This window comes from Euprymna scolopes, chromosome 35 (genome assembly GCF_053919585.1).
Source record: "Euprymna scolopes isolate OS-2025 chromosome 35, ASM5391958v1, whole genome shotgun sequence".
In the NCBI taxonomy this organism is placed as follows: domain Eukaryota; kingdom Metazoa; phylum Mollusca; class Cephalopoda; order Sepiida; family Sepiolidae; genus Euprymna; species Euprymna scolopes.
Window position 1 is genome coordinate 32,598,107 of NC_136516.1, and position 17,159 is coordinate 32,615,265.

Consider the following 17,159-nt stretch of genomic DNA (forward strand, 5'->3'; position numbering starts at 1 on the left):
AAGATGAATAAAAAAAAATGTGCAGATGATATTTGTTAGCTATTGTCAACTGATAATTTATGCATATTTAAAAAAATTTTTTTTTTTTTTTTTTTTTTTACTTCTGCTGTTAATCCATGAAACTAGCGACTATATTTTCACTTTTTGGGTGTTACTTACCAAGTTTATTATCTAATCTCCAGCATCTTCCAGCAGTTTATATAAGTAACCAGAAAAAGTAGACATGAAGACTGCCAGTGTTATGCATTAGGTGTTATTAGAAGAGATGACGTATGTTATATTTGTTGTTGCGTGTTCGTCTTAGAGTGTTCATGTTGGTGTGCAGATATATCGCGTATATAGAAAGCGGGTACATTTTTAATACAGAGACAGGGACATTTTATTAGAGAGCCGAGAACATGTAATACACAATGAGAGGGTATTTAGATATATAGATAGACAGAAGAGATTGACATTTATACTGTTTGACAGTTCTGAATGGGAGTGTTTCTATAAACATTATCTTTCTTTAACACATATTTTTAAGATGATCATTCTCAGTCTTTTATCATATTGAAGGAACATTCATTATTTCTCGATACTGAGAGGGAGGCACATTCTAAAGATGATAGAGACACATTCTTAGATGAGTTTATACACAAAGTTCTTTTAATACAAATTCACAATACCTTTGTTGTTGAATGACATAACACGAAGACGACAGTTACAAAAATATGGTGATGTTCGTTTATTCCATTCGACCGGTCAATGGCTTTGCATCAAGGAATTGAAAGTTTCTACATTATTTCCTTCTTCTAACCTTCACTTCCAAGGCAGATCTCAGCTCTGTCTGTCCGACCCTGTCCCGGCACTGACTTCTCTCTGACCGACTCCTAAAGCTCTCACTGTATTGAGAACTCATCTCTTACTCATGACGTCATTGCATGACTAAACAACGCGCATATCTATCCCGTGGCCTGACATGCCTCACATTGCCTAAAATATGCCAAAAACACGTGCATCGACCACACATGCTTGCAAAGAAAAATTCTCTAACCTCATTTCCGACTAACCTATTTTACAAATATGTTTATCATTTTCATTTCAAATTATTTTAATTTCATTTCATTTTCATAACCGAATTGAATCATCAAATTCCTTTTTCAATAACATTACTAACAACGCATTCCTTTTCAATAACATATCTGTATTATTTATTTTAAACTTATGATCAGAATTCTTAATTCCAAACCTAGCTTCCCAGGATCGAATTCTCGGCTATCCTATCTCATTTTTACTTACAAGAACAGGCAACTGTTCCTTAACACCAGATGATTTATTGAACATGTGCTCCCTCCCTCCCTCCCTAAAGAGTGGCTTTCTAAATAGAAAGCCATCTATTATATAACGGGCAAAATGGGCGCGAGTGTTTGTGTATATTTTCGCATACTTCCCAAATCGTAATATCAGATTCGCAAACGGTCTTTTGTTGATCAAGTTAAACAAAATTCCCACTGTAAGGTCGTGTCAGCTGTTTATTTATACGAAAAAGACAAACAAAGTGAAACTATTGGAACGCAACCACCTGGCCTTCTGGCCGGGTAGTATCTGTTCTTTAATTGGTCCTTGATCAGAATGAGAGAAACTCATGACATCAGAATGCCAGAGTCCATTGCTGATGGTAATTTTATGCGATTCAACTTCTTCCCTGAGAGCCTCAGTGTGAACATAGGCTTAAGAACTCCCACATTTTGTGATGCAGGCAATGTATACCATCATTTTTGATCTGAAGCCAGATCCACCCCATCCCTCTAGTTTCTTCCTGTTGTAATCAAAATCTCTCTCGATTGTTCGTTTCAAGTTTATTTTTGATCTTCCTCTCCTTGTTCCATCAGAGGTCCATAGAGTACTTGGTTGGTAATTCTCTCTTCGAGTATACTAGCAGGGAGGTACCTGGCGTTGCCTGGGTGTTTGGAGGTGTGTGTGGTTTTGGGTAAATCAAAACTCCGAGGGAGGGGGGGATAAAATAAAAAATTTTGGTAGGTAAGTATGAGGATCGAACCCGAACCCTTGAGGTAAAGTTCAAAATTAAAGTGTGAAAAAAAAAAGTGCGACATTAACCATTGGGCCACCGCGAAATACTACCAGAAACACGTTTGAATTTATTTAACTATTTAGAATTGGCAGGTGCACATTTTAATGACTTAATGAGATCAACTTTGACTGCGGGGTAGTATTTCATTTACTGTGAGAATGCTTTTTTTATTTTTATAGTCCAAAGATGTTGGGGGGGGGGCCCAGCTCCCCATAAAAAGGAGATTGTTTAAATTGAATAGCAATTGTCTGATATAAGGAAAATTTCCACATTGATCAAATCTGATTGCTTTCGGACATTTCCGGCGATCACGACCGGAAAAATACCGCCAGAATTTGTGTCGCTTTTATTATACGAAAAAGCCTAATCCACATGCGGCGAGCGAAAAATATTGAATATTTATCTTTCCGAAATCGAGCAAATTAAATAGACAGGCGACCTCCATTATTAACTCGTAGATATTATCATTTATATGTGATATAAAAAGTTTTAAGACGTTGTGAGCCAACTGACCGCTTCTCGGAAAAAAGCCTTTTACAGACATACACAGAAAGCAAACACATAATTTTCGGTTTTATATTTATAGATATACAGGATGGGTCAAAAGATGTACTGTGATGATCAGTGAATACCCTGGTGTGCGTTATCAGCCTTGTCTGGACATTTGCAAATATGATTCTTCAATTACATTCGTCTTCTATATTTGAAGCTATTCCAAGTCAGTTTAGATGTTAATTGTAGATTATTGGCAATACTACATATTAGTTAGTTTGATCTCTGACTTCTTGATTGGTAATTTGATCACTCCATTTGATCCTTAAAATCTTTCTAAGGCACTTGGAATCAAACTTTTCTAGTTTATTCTCTTGATTGATTTTGAGACGCCAAGTTTCACTTCCATATAGCAGTGTATACAAGACATTGTTATAAAATCTTAATTTAGATTCGAGGATCAATTTTTTGTTTCTTCAGATCTTGCAGAATTTTGCTCAACACTGATAGCTAAATCTGCGTTCTTAGTAAGGTATTGAAACCTGGCATCAATCAGGCAGCTGCAAGTAAGTTGTATATGCGAGAGAAAGACTGAGCACAGTGCCATTCCAGTTGGAACACTCGGGTCTGATGGCCAGAAATCTTTGTTGACCACGTTTTACCCAGTTGAGGATAAGTCATTGGTAATCAGTCTAACAGGGTGGACCTCTGAAGCAAGAACAGGCCTGCTCTGTTGGGCTAAAATATTGTGCTGTGCAGGCATAAGAGGTCCACCCTTCCAAGCTTTAACTTTTTGCTTTCAGGAGTTAGTTTATTGCTAATTGGCCAAGGCACCTTTACTGCTCCTTGTGTGCTAGCATTTCAATCCCCACTTTGTAAACTTGTGTCACTTCTTTCTCCATTAAGGAGGTAGACACACCATATTTCATCTGAAATCTAACCTTCCAACTCCTGATATTGGCTCATTTTCTTGGTGAACCCTAAAATTCAGGTTCCAACGCACTAACATTATCTGCCTAATGAATACAAAATTAAAGAAAAGAATCTTACCTCAATGGCGTCAGATAAGGAATTACCAAGCAGAAAGAAAGCAGCAGCATGCAGGAATCTCTGCCGTCCCAAGAGAGCGAACGCATTTTTTAGTGCAGCTTTTCTCCAACGTTCCTCGCTGAAGTTATTTCGGAAAAATTCACTCATTTTCTTGTCATTGACAGATCTGGAAAATGCAAACATAAAAGAAATTCATTAAAAAAGATTTTTGAATATGAAAAATATTTATAAACAAATTTTACTGAACAATTAATTGCAATTAAAACAAAAATTCATTAAAAAAAAAATCATTAATAGTATGACAAAAATGTTTAAATATTAAAAATATTTATAAAAAAATTGAAGCAATTGCAATTAAAACAAAAATTAAAAAATAAAAATCTGATAGTTTCATGTTATGAATACAATTAAAAAAAAAAAAGGTTATCTTTTTCGATTGAAACATGCCGATATCAGCCAAAAGGAAGATACATCGCTCCAAGAGAAATTGCATGTTGTATTTCATGTGTAACTATTTTGTTCATGATTAAAGTACTTTTTTTTAAAAAAAGGATTTCTAAATAATCACCATTTTGTTTATTGACCAGACTCAATATTGCTTAACTTTGCTAATCTCGCAGGTAATGGTGTATCATGGTGATTTAGCCATGAATTGAACAGTTACTCATGAAATACAATGTGTGACTTCTTTTTGATGAACTGAGTCTTCCTTTCAGTTGATATCGACATATTTCGATTTTATTTATATCAGCCATTGTTATTAAGGAGCATCAAAGGACAAAATGTTCTCAACACAAAAAATAAACGTTTCTGAATTTTTGAGATGAAGATTGATTATTAATATTTGGATTCATCGGATTGTTCTCATCTTACATGTAAATGTTTCTGTCTGCAAGGACCCATGGTGCAGTGGTTAGAATACTTGGAAAAAAATCAATTGTAAAAGTGATAATCTTGAAGCTTGAAGGTTCAATTCTCAGTGTGGCCAACCAAAAAATACAATTGCGAATTACCTAGGACCTTTATCCAATCATGGCTGATGGAACAAAAGCATACTACCCTCGTGAAGTAAATAAAGGTTCCATTTGAAATTCCGTCCAAATTCCAGAGTTCAACAAATTACACCTGAAGGTCAGAGGTTACATCGACCAAAATGTTGTGAAAATCACACTCAAGATGAGAACAGTCCGATGAGTTCAAACATTACGAACAAAAAATATTGACCAGACTCAATGTTGCTTAACTTTGCCGATCTTGCAGATAGTGGTGTATCATTGTGATTTAGCCATGAATTGAATAGTTACTCAAGAAATACAATGTGTAACTTCCTTTTGAAGATGAGAGTATTCCTTTTGGTTGATATGGACAGGTATCGATTTTATATAGGTCAGCCACTATTATTAAGGAGCATCACAAACAAAATGTTCTAAAGACAAAAAATAAAGTAAAAAAAAAAAAAGGGAAAAAAAAAAGGGGGTTACCTGAATAATCCCCACAAAATTCCTTTTTTCTTCATCGCAAGATAGAATATGGCAGCATCCATCGGGTCTTTCTTTGCTTGGAAAGAAGCTTTGGCCACCTGGAAGAAACATCGAAAAAAAAAAAAATGTTTAAATGTTTTACATTGTCGTAAGATCTTGTAATAGACTGTGATATTTATCCAGCATCACCTTAGATAGTGAAATCATTTATTCTTTAATTGAAATAGAGTTATCTCCCTTGCTGATAATATAATTAACAAGCCGAGCATGTGGGGGTCCCTTCCACAGGTGGAAAATTTACTTTCACTTTGACTAATGTTTGTACAAATTTTTTTTTTTTAAATTCCAAAGCGTGGTTATTGAGAAAAGTGTGAACAGATGAATGATTTGGGAGCAATTGTACCCCTATGATGCCCCCTAGGGGGGCAATCAGAGTTATCTTGGAAAATCCGTTCTGGCAAAAATTTACTTTCATCATGACTAATGTTTGTGCAATTTTTTTTTTTTTTTTTTTTTAAATCCAAGGAGTCGTTACTGAGAAAAGTGCGATCAAACGAACGGGAGTTAATTACTAGGTTCAATTCCTTCTTTATCAGGGGATTAATAACTAATTGTATCTACTCAGTGTTGTCTGAGATGCAGTAAAGTCATTGCAGTTTTTTTTTTTTTTTTAAATTTTTATTTGTTTGCACATTTCTAAAACTTAATATGGACAACTATTATAGTCTTCGGTTTAAAAACGAGTTATCTCCCTTGCTAATTTTTATTTTAGGTGATTATGTAAAGATATTGGTAAAAATGCAGTTTAGTGGCCTGAACATAACGCGATGAAAAATATTACATAAAAGCGATAAATATTGCTTTATTTTGTTATCTTTGTTAAATATTAATGAGAAACAATTTCAAGTTAAGAATTAAGAATATGCTCGAAATGTTACATTGCTAGAAAAAAAAAAAACCCAAAAAAACAATGGAGTCTTCATACAAACGGAAGTTACCAATTATTTCAGCATATGTACACAATTCAAGTGCGTTGTTCTCAAAATTACAAAAATAAGCTAAATAGATTTTAGTTTGACATGGTTCCTCATCTATAATATAAATCCCACCTATCTGTTTAAATGTATGTTTGCCTAAAATTAGTGTTGGGACGATTCCTAATTTTTATACGATTCCGATTCCAGGAAAATATTGATTAACGATTCCGATACCAAGTACGATTCCGATTCCGATTCCTAGGGAATTATTGTTTTGAAATATACCAGGTAGTTTTATACTTATGGTCGGTAGTTCCCAAATATGTTCCCTAACTTTGGAAGAAATATTTTAGTTTTGGTTTAAATAAAATTATTATATAATAAACTAAACGGAAAAATTAGCAAAATTTATTTTAGAGAAAATTTATTTTACTTAATTGGAATACAGAAAAAAAACAAAGAAAATAGAATTTATCCTTCAGAGAAAAAACAAATAAAATAGAATTTATATAACAGAACAAAAACAAGAAAATTAGAGAATAAATACACACGATTCATTATTTTGGTCCTCATAATTAACAGATTTAATGAATTAAATAAAAAAAAATATAGCGGAAGAGAAAGAAAATATATACTAATTAAATATAAAAAAGATAAATATTTAATTTAATAATTTATAAATGAACGTGCGTAATGAAAAAAAAAAAAAAAACAATATACCATGTGACATGGCGCCGTAGATACAAAATAACCTTTCCAAAGTTAACGACCATATATGAGAAATACCATTAATCGAAAGTTTTTGTGTTTTATACCAAAAAGGTAGGTATAGCAAAAAGTTACAATTAAAGGAATTTCAAAAACGATTTTTTGTTTGGCTATTGATAGTTGTATTTGTGACGGCAGTTCTTCAGACCTCCATAATTCACAAGGAGTAGTTAACACCTATTATTTTTTCTTACTTTTTCATTGCTTTTACACGTTGTTTCTAACGTGAAGAATAAGTTTAGCCAAACTAATTTTGAAATAGGGTATATCAAAGGAACACATATAAAAATGATACCACTATAAAAAACAAATGAAATACTAGATAAAATTGAGCAAACATAATTACCAAAATTACAGAAAACGATAAAAAAAAAATTGTGAAGTTTGTTGAGTGAAATGAATTATTGAAAGAAAATTAATTGAACTAATAGAAATGTTAAATAAAAAAATGTCACATTTCAATATGTTTTTAATAATTAAATTCTCAGGGTTGTTGAAATTAAAAATTAAGTGATTTTTTTTTATTAGACTTCTTTCGAAGCTTGTTACCTTGAAAAATACATTTAAAACCCTGTTTTTTTAAATAAATTGAAAAATAAACGCAATTAAAAAAATTTAATTGATAATTGAAACTTTAAAAACATATTAAACATTGAAAAATTACTTATCTCACAAATTAACGTCCAATAAAGTAGATCCAGTCTTCGTACAAGAATTCGGTTATAATAAATATATCTTTCCCAAACTTAAAAATTAAATCTTTTTTTTTTTTTTGAGAGAGAGAGTGCTTTAAAATCGCCGGGGAGTGCCGCCTAAAATTTTAAAGAAGTAAATTTTAGGAGTTTAGTGCCTTTCAAAGACGGTTATCATAATTTATTATCATCATTTAATTTCCTTTTTTTCCTCCCCTCACACCTTTCCACGTGGTTCAGTAGTTAACCAGTGCTACTGTTGCTGTCAGTCAGCTATCTTTACCTAAGTTTTAATTTCTAGTTAAAAGAATTTTTCATGAATAGAATCAGCATTTTTAAAAATTATTTTTTTAGTTGTATATATTGTATTTACTCTTTGAAGTTAAGGAGGGTTAAAAAAATTGGTGACACCTAGATGGTGACGTAGACAAAAAAAAAAAAAAGACACTGCGATTTCGACCCTCACTAATAAAACTAGTTGGTAATTTTTTGTTCCTTTTCTTTTTTATTTTGCTCCTCCAATTTATTTGGATGCATCATAGTTAAATGTTTTAACATGTTGGTTGTGGTCATGTTAGATGGTTTTATTCCTCGCGATATTTTAATTTGACAGACTTTGCAAATGGCTTTCAACTCATCATCTTCATCAACTTCAAAAAGTTTCCATGGAAGACTTTTTTTGGACTTTGGCGTTGTGCGTTCTATCCCAACCATTATCAATGGACCAGAGGTCATCTAGTCAGCGTCAGACAGGGCCAAACTATTTGCAAAGAACTTTGCAGCTAATTCTACCCTATGCGTCGCAGGCCATCAACTCCCCATATTTCCTCCTACAACACAGAACAAGCTAGGTAACATACAAATATCCGTGCATGAGGTCGCCAAGCTAATCAAGAACCTAGATTCTAGTAAGGCAACTGGCCCTGATGGCATCCCAATTATAGTGTTAAAAAAGCTTCAACCAGAACTTGCTCCCATACTTACGAAACTATTTAAGCGCTGCCTTAAGGAGAAGTGCTTTCCGACCCCCTGGAAGACCTCATCAGTTTGCCCTGTGTTTAAGAATTCAGGTGATAAGTCCTCTCCCTCTCAGTACAGACCAATAAGTCTCCTGTGTGTTATGAGTAAGTTGCTGGAATCCATATTAAATAGAGAAATGGTCAACCACCTCAGCAGGAATAACCTTCTTAGTGACACACAATATGGTTTCCGCTCTGCAAGATCTACCGCAGATGTGCTGACGGTTATATCCCACAGGATTAGTGAATCTCTTGACAAAGGCTTCCTTTCTAGGGCAATTGCTCTTGACATATCAAAGGCCTTCGACAAGGTATGGCATAAGGGTCTACTTCACAAGATTTCCAGCTACGGTATAACTGGAAATGTGTTCTCTATCATTAAATCATTTCTCTCCGAAGGCTCATAAGAGTAGTGGTAGATCGACAAAAATCGGAGGCCTGCAATATAAATGCTGGAGTCCCTCAGAGGTCAATCCTGGGCTCAACTCTCTTCCTGATCTACATCAATGGCCTCCCTAAACACATACTTAAATTATTCGTTGACATCTATGCTGATGACACGACCATCTACGGCAACACATCAAAGGCTGTAAATGACAAAGTTCTCTCGGATTCTCTCTCCTCTGATCTCGAGCGCGTGGTTTAGTGGGGGAAGATGTGGCTGGTTACCTTTAATGCATCCAAAACCAAACTCCTATCCTTACATCATCAACGCTCTGATCCCTAGCTGGCATCAATTGTGATGGATGGCTCTCATCTGGGTAAGGCCCCGTGTTTTGACAAGCTTCTGGGTTTAACCTTTACTCCTGATCTGAAATGGAACACGTACATCAAGTCTGTTGCCAAGGTCGCTGGAAAGATGGTGGGATCCTTCTACCGCTCCAGAAGATATTTCACTACTGATGCAATTCTCTATCTATATAAAAGCCAAGTATGTCCAAGGATGGAATACTGTTGCCATATCTGGGCAGGAGCTGCTAAAAAAAGCCTATCATGCCTTGACAGAGTACAAAATAGTCTCCGTGGTTTAGTGGGGGATGCTCTTTTCTCTACCCTGCAACCTCTCTCCCACAGAAGAGACGTTGCGAGCTATCCTTGTTTGATCATTATTTTCATGGCAGGTGCTCGTCTGAACTCCAATCCCTGGTCCCCCCCTCGCCAATCTTTCACGAAAAACACCCGTCTAGCTGAATCCACTGTGAAAAATTTCCCCCACTCTATATATGTGCCTAAATCAAAACGCGGATTCCATGAACAAAGCTTCTTTCTTAGAACTGCACACCTGTGGAACTCTGTTCCGTCTGCCTGCTTCCCTCCGGACTACAACTTGGATGTCTTCAAGTCCAATGTTAACAAATTCCTAATGAACCGCCCCCCTAATTAAACACTTCATCAAATCTCCACACTAACGTAATGTAATTGCAATAACCCTTATCCCTGAGTGGCTTCCGGGCCTTGATAAGTGGTGATCACTGTGTAAAAAAAAAAAAAAATCCGCTAAAAAAGACAAAAAGAAAAAAATATAAAGGGATGGGGCGGTAAATTGTACCAACCGGTAGTTAACAAAAAAAACTTATAGAATTTAATTTTTGAAACCAATGTATAAAAGTTTACATAATGAAATGCAAATATGCATTTTCTTTTGAATTTTTTTTTTTTTGGTTGACTGTGTTCAATTCACACATGGTTGATGTGGTTCAATATTGCTAAACTATAAGTCTTAAGTAAAATTCTATTCATAAATACTTTTTAAAATGAAATTATTTAATTAATCGTAAATATTATTTAGACATAAAAATTAATTGATTACAAAACCTTTTAAAAATATATATATTAATTTCTTTTTCGTTCGGCAAAAAACTGCGCAAAACACTTTTAATTTTCAATTTAAAATTCTAGAAAAAAGATTATATTATTCTGCTTTTAATATAATCGAATTCAGGGTTTTATCTTTCTGAAGAAAAAAATTTAAAAAATGGATTTTATTTCAATGAAATTAAAAAAAAAACTTGACTGAATTGAATTAATTACCCTTGAATTAACGAAGGGGTTATTTAATAACTTTAGGTTTGGAAGAGATAGGTATGGGGTCGATTGTTTGGAAACATCAAAAGAAGCTGACAACTGTCAAAACTTTGCGAAATAATACAACGTGATCAATTTCATTTTAGAGATATTTCTTTCAAAAGCCTTCTTTTAAAAAAAGAAAAAAAAGTACATTGTTCTATTAAACCTTTTACTGTTTAAATAATTTGACTTTGCTCGTTTTATTTTAAGAAAATATAAGTTGAAAAAGCATTTTCATTCACTATTAGAAGATTTGTCAGTAAAAAAAAACAATCGCCAAAAAGATAAGCGTTTTTTTTTTATTTTTACTCGCAATGTAGAGCCCTGCATACTTCTTTTCAAGTTAACTCTTTTGTAGTTTTGATTACAATAGATCTGAATGAATGAACCTTGTAAGGGAGGGGCACTAAGCATTGCCCTGTTAATAATGAATTTCTTTGGTTTCTTTTTATAACATGCTACATTTCTCTCTTGCGGTTAGAAATATCAGGAAATTTTTTTCTTTTTTTCAACATCAGACTAAAAGAATCGTAATGAAGGAATCGGAAAATTAAGGTATTTTTTAACGATGCGATTCCGATTCCGATACCTCCCAAAATACACGATTCTTACGATTAACGATTCCGATTCCGATTAATCGTCCCACCACTACCTAAAATTTTCAACAGAGCCAACAGATTTTCACAAGATTGGTATTGTTTTGAAGCTCGCCCCTTCGGACGACAAATATCAAAAAATTGGCTAAAAACATTAATTCCTTCGCCTTCAACTAGGCACTTTTCTACAAGGAGGGGGTCGATTTTTTTCAGGAATATTTTTTTAAAGTTATCGCCTCTTTTTGATTGACTAGCCTTAATTTAAACTTTTGCCACTTCCAGTTTTGCAATGAACGCAACAGCAAAGATGTCACGTTTTTTTTTCTTTTTCACATTCTTTTCCTCCTTTGCTGTATGGGTCCAGGCCCGATACCTACTACCACTTTTTTCTTTTTTTTTTTTTTGCTCAACACACACCTCCAAACACCCGAGCAATGCCGGGCACCCAGACTAGTTTATTGATATTTAACAAAAACAACAAGATAAAAATATTTATCGCTTGCACACACATTTTTCATCTTGTTATGTTCAAGCCACTAAACTGCAGTTTTACTAAAATGTTTCAGATAAGCAACTGTCTGGGCCAGACTAAGTTTTAAAAATAAATTATAGTTAAGTTTGATTTATCAGCTTAGATGCAATTTGCATCTGATTTTAAAAATCTGACAAGATAACTTTATATGTTAGAAGCATAGACAGTTTCATTGAAGTTAATAAATTTTATTAATGAAAGCTACATAAAGCTCAAAACTGATTAGTTGAGTCATAAGCAGTGAAGGGGAATAACTCATTTTTCATTAAAGAACATTAAGTGTTGTCTTCCTTGTGATAAATTATGATGCTTCCATTCAGTTTTGAGAGACAAATGACACCCCCTGTAGGACCAGCTGCGCATGTAATAATGTAGTAAGAGTTGTCCAATCCCCAACCACACCTCTCCCGAATCAGTACTCCTCGAGTCCAGTAGCAAGGAGAAGTCCAGGATGGCTGGGAACAATGCCAAGAGAGGCACACACAGCACCTAGAAGTTCCAACTCGTCACTCGTCTGGTTAAGTGATAAATTAATTGAAAAAAATATAATAAATAGTTGAAAAATGTCAAAACTTATTTTTAATGAAAACACTGAAAAACCAAATAATGCTGTCATTTTTTTATAAATAAAAAAATAAAAAAAAATTTGAGATTTTCAGTGGAATCCACCCTATTCAAAGACTTTGTAATATGCTTTTTTTCTGATTGTTGTGATGAGCGGTTGCCTTAGATGAGAAAATTTAATGTTCGATCTTGTTGGCGATTATATCAAAGTCAAATCTGGCTCATGTGCATCACGTGGTTAGCGTGTAAATTTGAATTGGAGCAAGCCACATCATTTGAAAGCAATATGCTGTAAAGTTGAAATGAAAACATTGGAAAACAAGTGAAGCATGCATGGTCCCCTGTGAATGAACAGTGAACGAGGCATAAAAAAAATGACAAAGTTCAGCATCCCCCCCCCCAATTCAGTCCCAGAAGTCCCTGGGGGGTGTCAAATCCTGGCGAAAATAAACAAATGGTGTAGTTTTAGGTCTTAACATCTGTAAATTTTAGTTCTGCACTATGCAAAAAAAAGAAATGACTAAGTCCATCATTTGCCCCTGGCCTTAACATTTAAATTTGAGTTCAGCACCATGCAAAACTACTAAATGAACATACACAGAAAATTTTGGACAAATATGGTAAAATAGTCCCCAAAATGGAGTGTTTTTATTAGCCCTGCAAGAGCCCCTGGGTCACACCCAAGAGTTATCGTGAAGTATAGACAAACAAAATTATATAGAAATCAGTTAGTTACAACTTTTCAGAAAGTTTTATAAAAATCCAAGGCATCAGTTTTTTTAATAAGCACAAAAGTGTCAATTTTAGCCATTTTAACACGAAAGGCACCCCTAAGAGGGGCAACCTGTGTCTTCCTGGAAAATCCATTCTGTTACTTTTTTTTATTACTCATATCATGTTTAATGTTTGTGCAAAATTTTTTAAAATTCCAAGGCGTAGTGATTGAGAAAAGTGCGAACAGAAAAACGGACAAGAGTGAATTTACAGGTCCACCCTCCTTTTGTCGGGGAACAACTAAGTAATGCTTCAATCCAAATTTACACACCAACCATGTGATGCACATCATCCCGATTGGATGTTCAATTTTCTCTTAACATCACCAAAAAGATGAGAGGAAAAACACATTACTCTAAAAAAAAAAAAAAAAAAAAAATCTTCTGTGATTAGGGTGGATTCCACTGCAAGTCTCAGACAAAATTAAAATGATTTTCACTGAAAAAAGAAAATTACTCAGTTTTCCAATGTTTTCAAAAGATGCAGTTTGCTTATGTATTTTTTTTAAGGCGTAAGGTCATGCGTCTAGTTAGGCGAGTAAGGCCAAATGTCTTCACTCTAACAGCATGCTTAACTCGAATAAGTATTTTTTTAAGAATACTGAAGCAAAAGAAATCACATTTATGCCAATGAGACTGTGGATTGGTTGGTTGGTTGTTTTTGTTTTACGGCATATCAACCCTTTTCAGGTTATTTAATGCTGAATCCAAAGATTTTGAAGAAAGATTTTTTTAATAGAATATATTTGTTGTTTTCAAGTCGGTTTCTATTTAACCCATAGTTGAGACCCTAACAGGTACTACCACTTCGGGTCAGAGTGGACTTAGGAGCAATGGCATTGGATATAGTTTAAGGTTATATCCAGGACCGACACTGTGGAAGAAGGAAAAGAAAAAGCTAATTCACGTTTTATTTAAGTTTGTTGCTGACTATTTAAAAAAAAAAAAATAAATAAATAAAAAATAGAAAAAGATTGAATTAAACGCAAAAAAATCTGTATAAAAAAAGAACACAAAAAGCTTGTACAAAAACATTATTGAAGATGTTACCCACACATTTGATGTTGAAATCTAAATTAGCCAAAACAATGAACAATAGTAAAAAAAAAAACAGAAAACATTTACCTTTTCTATAGTTCGTTTCAATTGGTTGATGTTGGTAATCCACCAGCCAGCACCATACTGCTTTAAGTCATTCCATGTAGGTTCCCCTTTTTTCATGCTGGGAACAAGTGACAGCAGTTCCTGAAAGTAAATCAAAAAGTTTCGATTCAATCTTTGACCTTTGACAATATATCCAGAATTCAACAGTACAATATTTTTCTGTTTTTACACCACAATTGATCAGACATTAACGAAGCTTGACGGCAGTGGTGTTGTATATCACTGTTTGACTTTTTTTTTATTATCAAGGGCTAAGGGCCACTCGAGGATAAGGGTTAATGAATGTCACATGAGACAACACTGATGGTTGGTAGTCATGGAAATTGATAATTAGAGCGGATAGCTCAATACGAACTTGTTTACATTAGACTTGAAAACTACCACGTAGTAGTCAGCTGGTAAGCAACCCACTGTATATAGTTCCACAGGCGGGAAATTCTAGGAAATAAACTTTATTCATGAAATTTGCGTTTAGTTTTAGGAAGAGATAATAGAGAGAATTAAGGAAATTTTTGTGGTTGTAGAGAGACAAGTCTCTATTGAGAATGTTTTAGATCCACATCTGGCCCATATTGAAATGAACGACTCTCACCTTGAGGACGCCCCATATTGAGACAAACTTTTTGGTCTGATCTTCACTCCTGATCTGCACACACACATCAAATCCGTAGCCAAGGTCACTGGAAAAAGGGTTGGAGCATTCTACGGCTCCAGTAGATATCTCATCACTGCTGGAGCAATTCTCTACCTGTACAAGAGCCAAGTACGTCCTAGGATGGAATGCTGTTGCCACATTTGGGCAGGAGCTGCTCAAAGCACCCTATCTTGTTTTGACAGAGTTCAAAACAGACTTCGTAATCTTGTAGGTGATACCCTTTTCTCTTCTTTGCAGCTTCTTTCTCACAGAAGAAACGCTGTGAGCCTGTCCCAGTTCTATCGCTGTTTTCATGGCACGTGTTCGACTGAGCTCTAATCTATAGTCCCCTTTTGCCAATCCTTCACAAAAACACTCGTCTAGCCAAATTCACTATCAATAAATTCCCCCACTCCTTTTCATTGCCTAAGCCTAGACATGGATTCAATGTTGAGCAGCTGAAAAACTGCCAAAACATATTACTCAAACTCTGCACAGTGTCATACTCGGGTCTGATGGTCAGAAAACTGTTGTCCATGTTTTACCCAGTTGAGGATACGTCATCGGAAATCAGTCCAACAGGATGGAAATCTACTGCAATAACAGTCCTGCTCTGTAAGGCTGAAGTATTGTGTGTGCAAGCTTAAGTGGTCCACCCTCTCAGGCTTTACATTTTTGCTTTGAGAAGTTGTTAGTTTATTGTTAATCACCTACTGGGGAATGCAGACATAGCTGCTTAGATACTTTTTGTTGGCCAGAGGTCCACCCTCTCCAGCTTTACCTTGTGATCATTTTCTCTCATATTACCCGAAATCTGAAGTCAACAAATGTTGATCAACTGAAAAACTTAAATTACAAAATTTACAGTCATATTGTAATGTTACGACCCTTTAGGCTGTGATCATAGCGTAGTATCTGTTAACTGTGGCAAGCGGGAGCAATGGCCAAAACATCATTATTATTGTTATTGTATTCTTATTAATTGATTTGAGCGATGGATGCTCGCTGGATCAGTTATTATGATTAGAAGAATAAACAATTAAATTGAGGAAGAAATGATTGACGTGTAAATCGCAAAAGGAATGCGAAATAGAAAATAGATGTAAACATTCTTTTGGATTTGGATAAAGAGATAACTAGCTGGAAACATTAGGTTCGTCTGAGACATGTAATTAGGTGACGTGGGAGAACACGTGATGTAGTTAGTTTTGGAGAGATTGAGAGAGTTGAGGATTGACCACCAGAGCGGACAGTCGTCTAGACAGGGGTGGACCAACAGCTAGGAGCGGGCTGTATGAACAGAAAATGTAGACTAACTGCAGATCTTGTGAAAACCATTTGAGACAACTATAATAAATTTATATTACAAAAATATAAAGAGTTGTTTTAATGGTTTCACAAATAAGAACAGTTGTCTCAATTATATGTTGCTGATCGCTTCATGGTTGTCACAGAGCAGCGGGAAGATAGAAGTCTTCAAGAAAACAAAAGGTATGAAGCATATATTATTCTTCTTACATATGAACTGTAAAAATATCCCGTGCGATAAGTCTGATACAACATGATTCAGTTTACACGTCAATATCATGTCCTCCGGCTAAACAACATACATACGATTTATACGTTTATTAATTGTCTGTTAAAAGAACAATATCTTACATCCACTAGACAACACATGACATGTTTTAATATATCATCTCCTCCAATATAAACCAATATACAACAATATTACTTTGGAAAATTTTAGAACATGGCTACAACTTTTTTTTTTTTTAAACGAGAAATTACTCCAGACAAGACATGAAGCCACTTGATGTAAAAAAACAAAAAAAAAACTTCAATGTCAAAAACAAAATAATAAATGTTACACGGCTATATTCCAACCCAGAAAATTCTTCCCCCCTTTTGTTATAAATAAGTTTGGAAAATAATCTTAAATGGATAAAAAAAATCTACAGTTAATTTTTAACATTTGTGTGATATTGTCTGAACATTCCACATAAAATTTTCTTTGTTGTTTTGGTTTGTTAGTTAAATTTAATATTTTATTTTTGGATTAAGAATGTTTCAAGTAAATTTAGTATTGAATGGTGAACGAAATATTAGTAAATCTAAAATCGTACAGAAAATTGAATTACACCAGACTTCCTTTTCTGCAAACTGAACAGGGAAACTGATCAAAGCGGGGCGCTTCCCCCAGTACTAAATAACTGGGGGAAGTGCCCCGCTTTGCTCAGTCATAAATATGCTTAAATCTGATATTTTAATTTGTTCAG

General features: G+C 34.4%; 1 protein-coding gene across 3 annotated transcripts in view; it reads right to left on the reverse strand.

Annotated features, from left to right (window-relative positions):
• Positions 1 to 17,159, reverse strand: part of LOC145259797 (dmX-like protein 2) — a 441,223-nt gene that overhangs the window by 93,061 nt on the left and 331,003 nt on the right. For all 3 annotated transcript variants that reach the window (XM_080117569.1, XM_080117571.1, XM_080117568.1), the window contains 3 exons: positions 14,211 to 14,330; positions 5,098 to 5,195; positions 3,617 to 3,782 (listed from right to left, as the gene is read on the reverse strand). In XM_080117569.1, the coding sequence (XP_079973695.1) occupies positions 3,617 to 3,782; positions 5,098 to 5,195; positions 14,211 to 14,330 (384 nt within the window). The remainder of the gene's footprint in view (positions 1 to 3,616; positions 3,783 to 5,097; positions 5,196 to 14,210; positions 14,331 to 17,159) is intronic.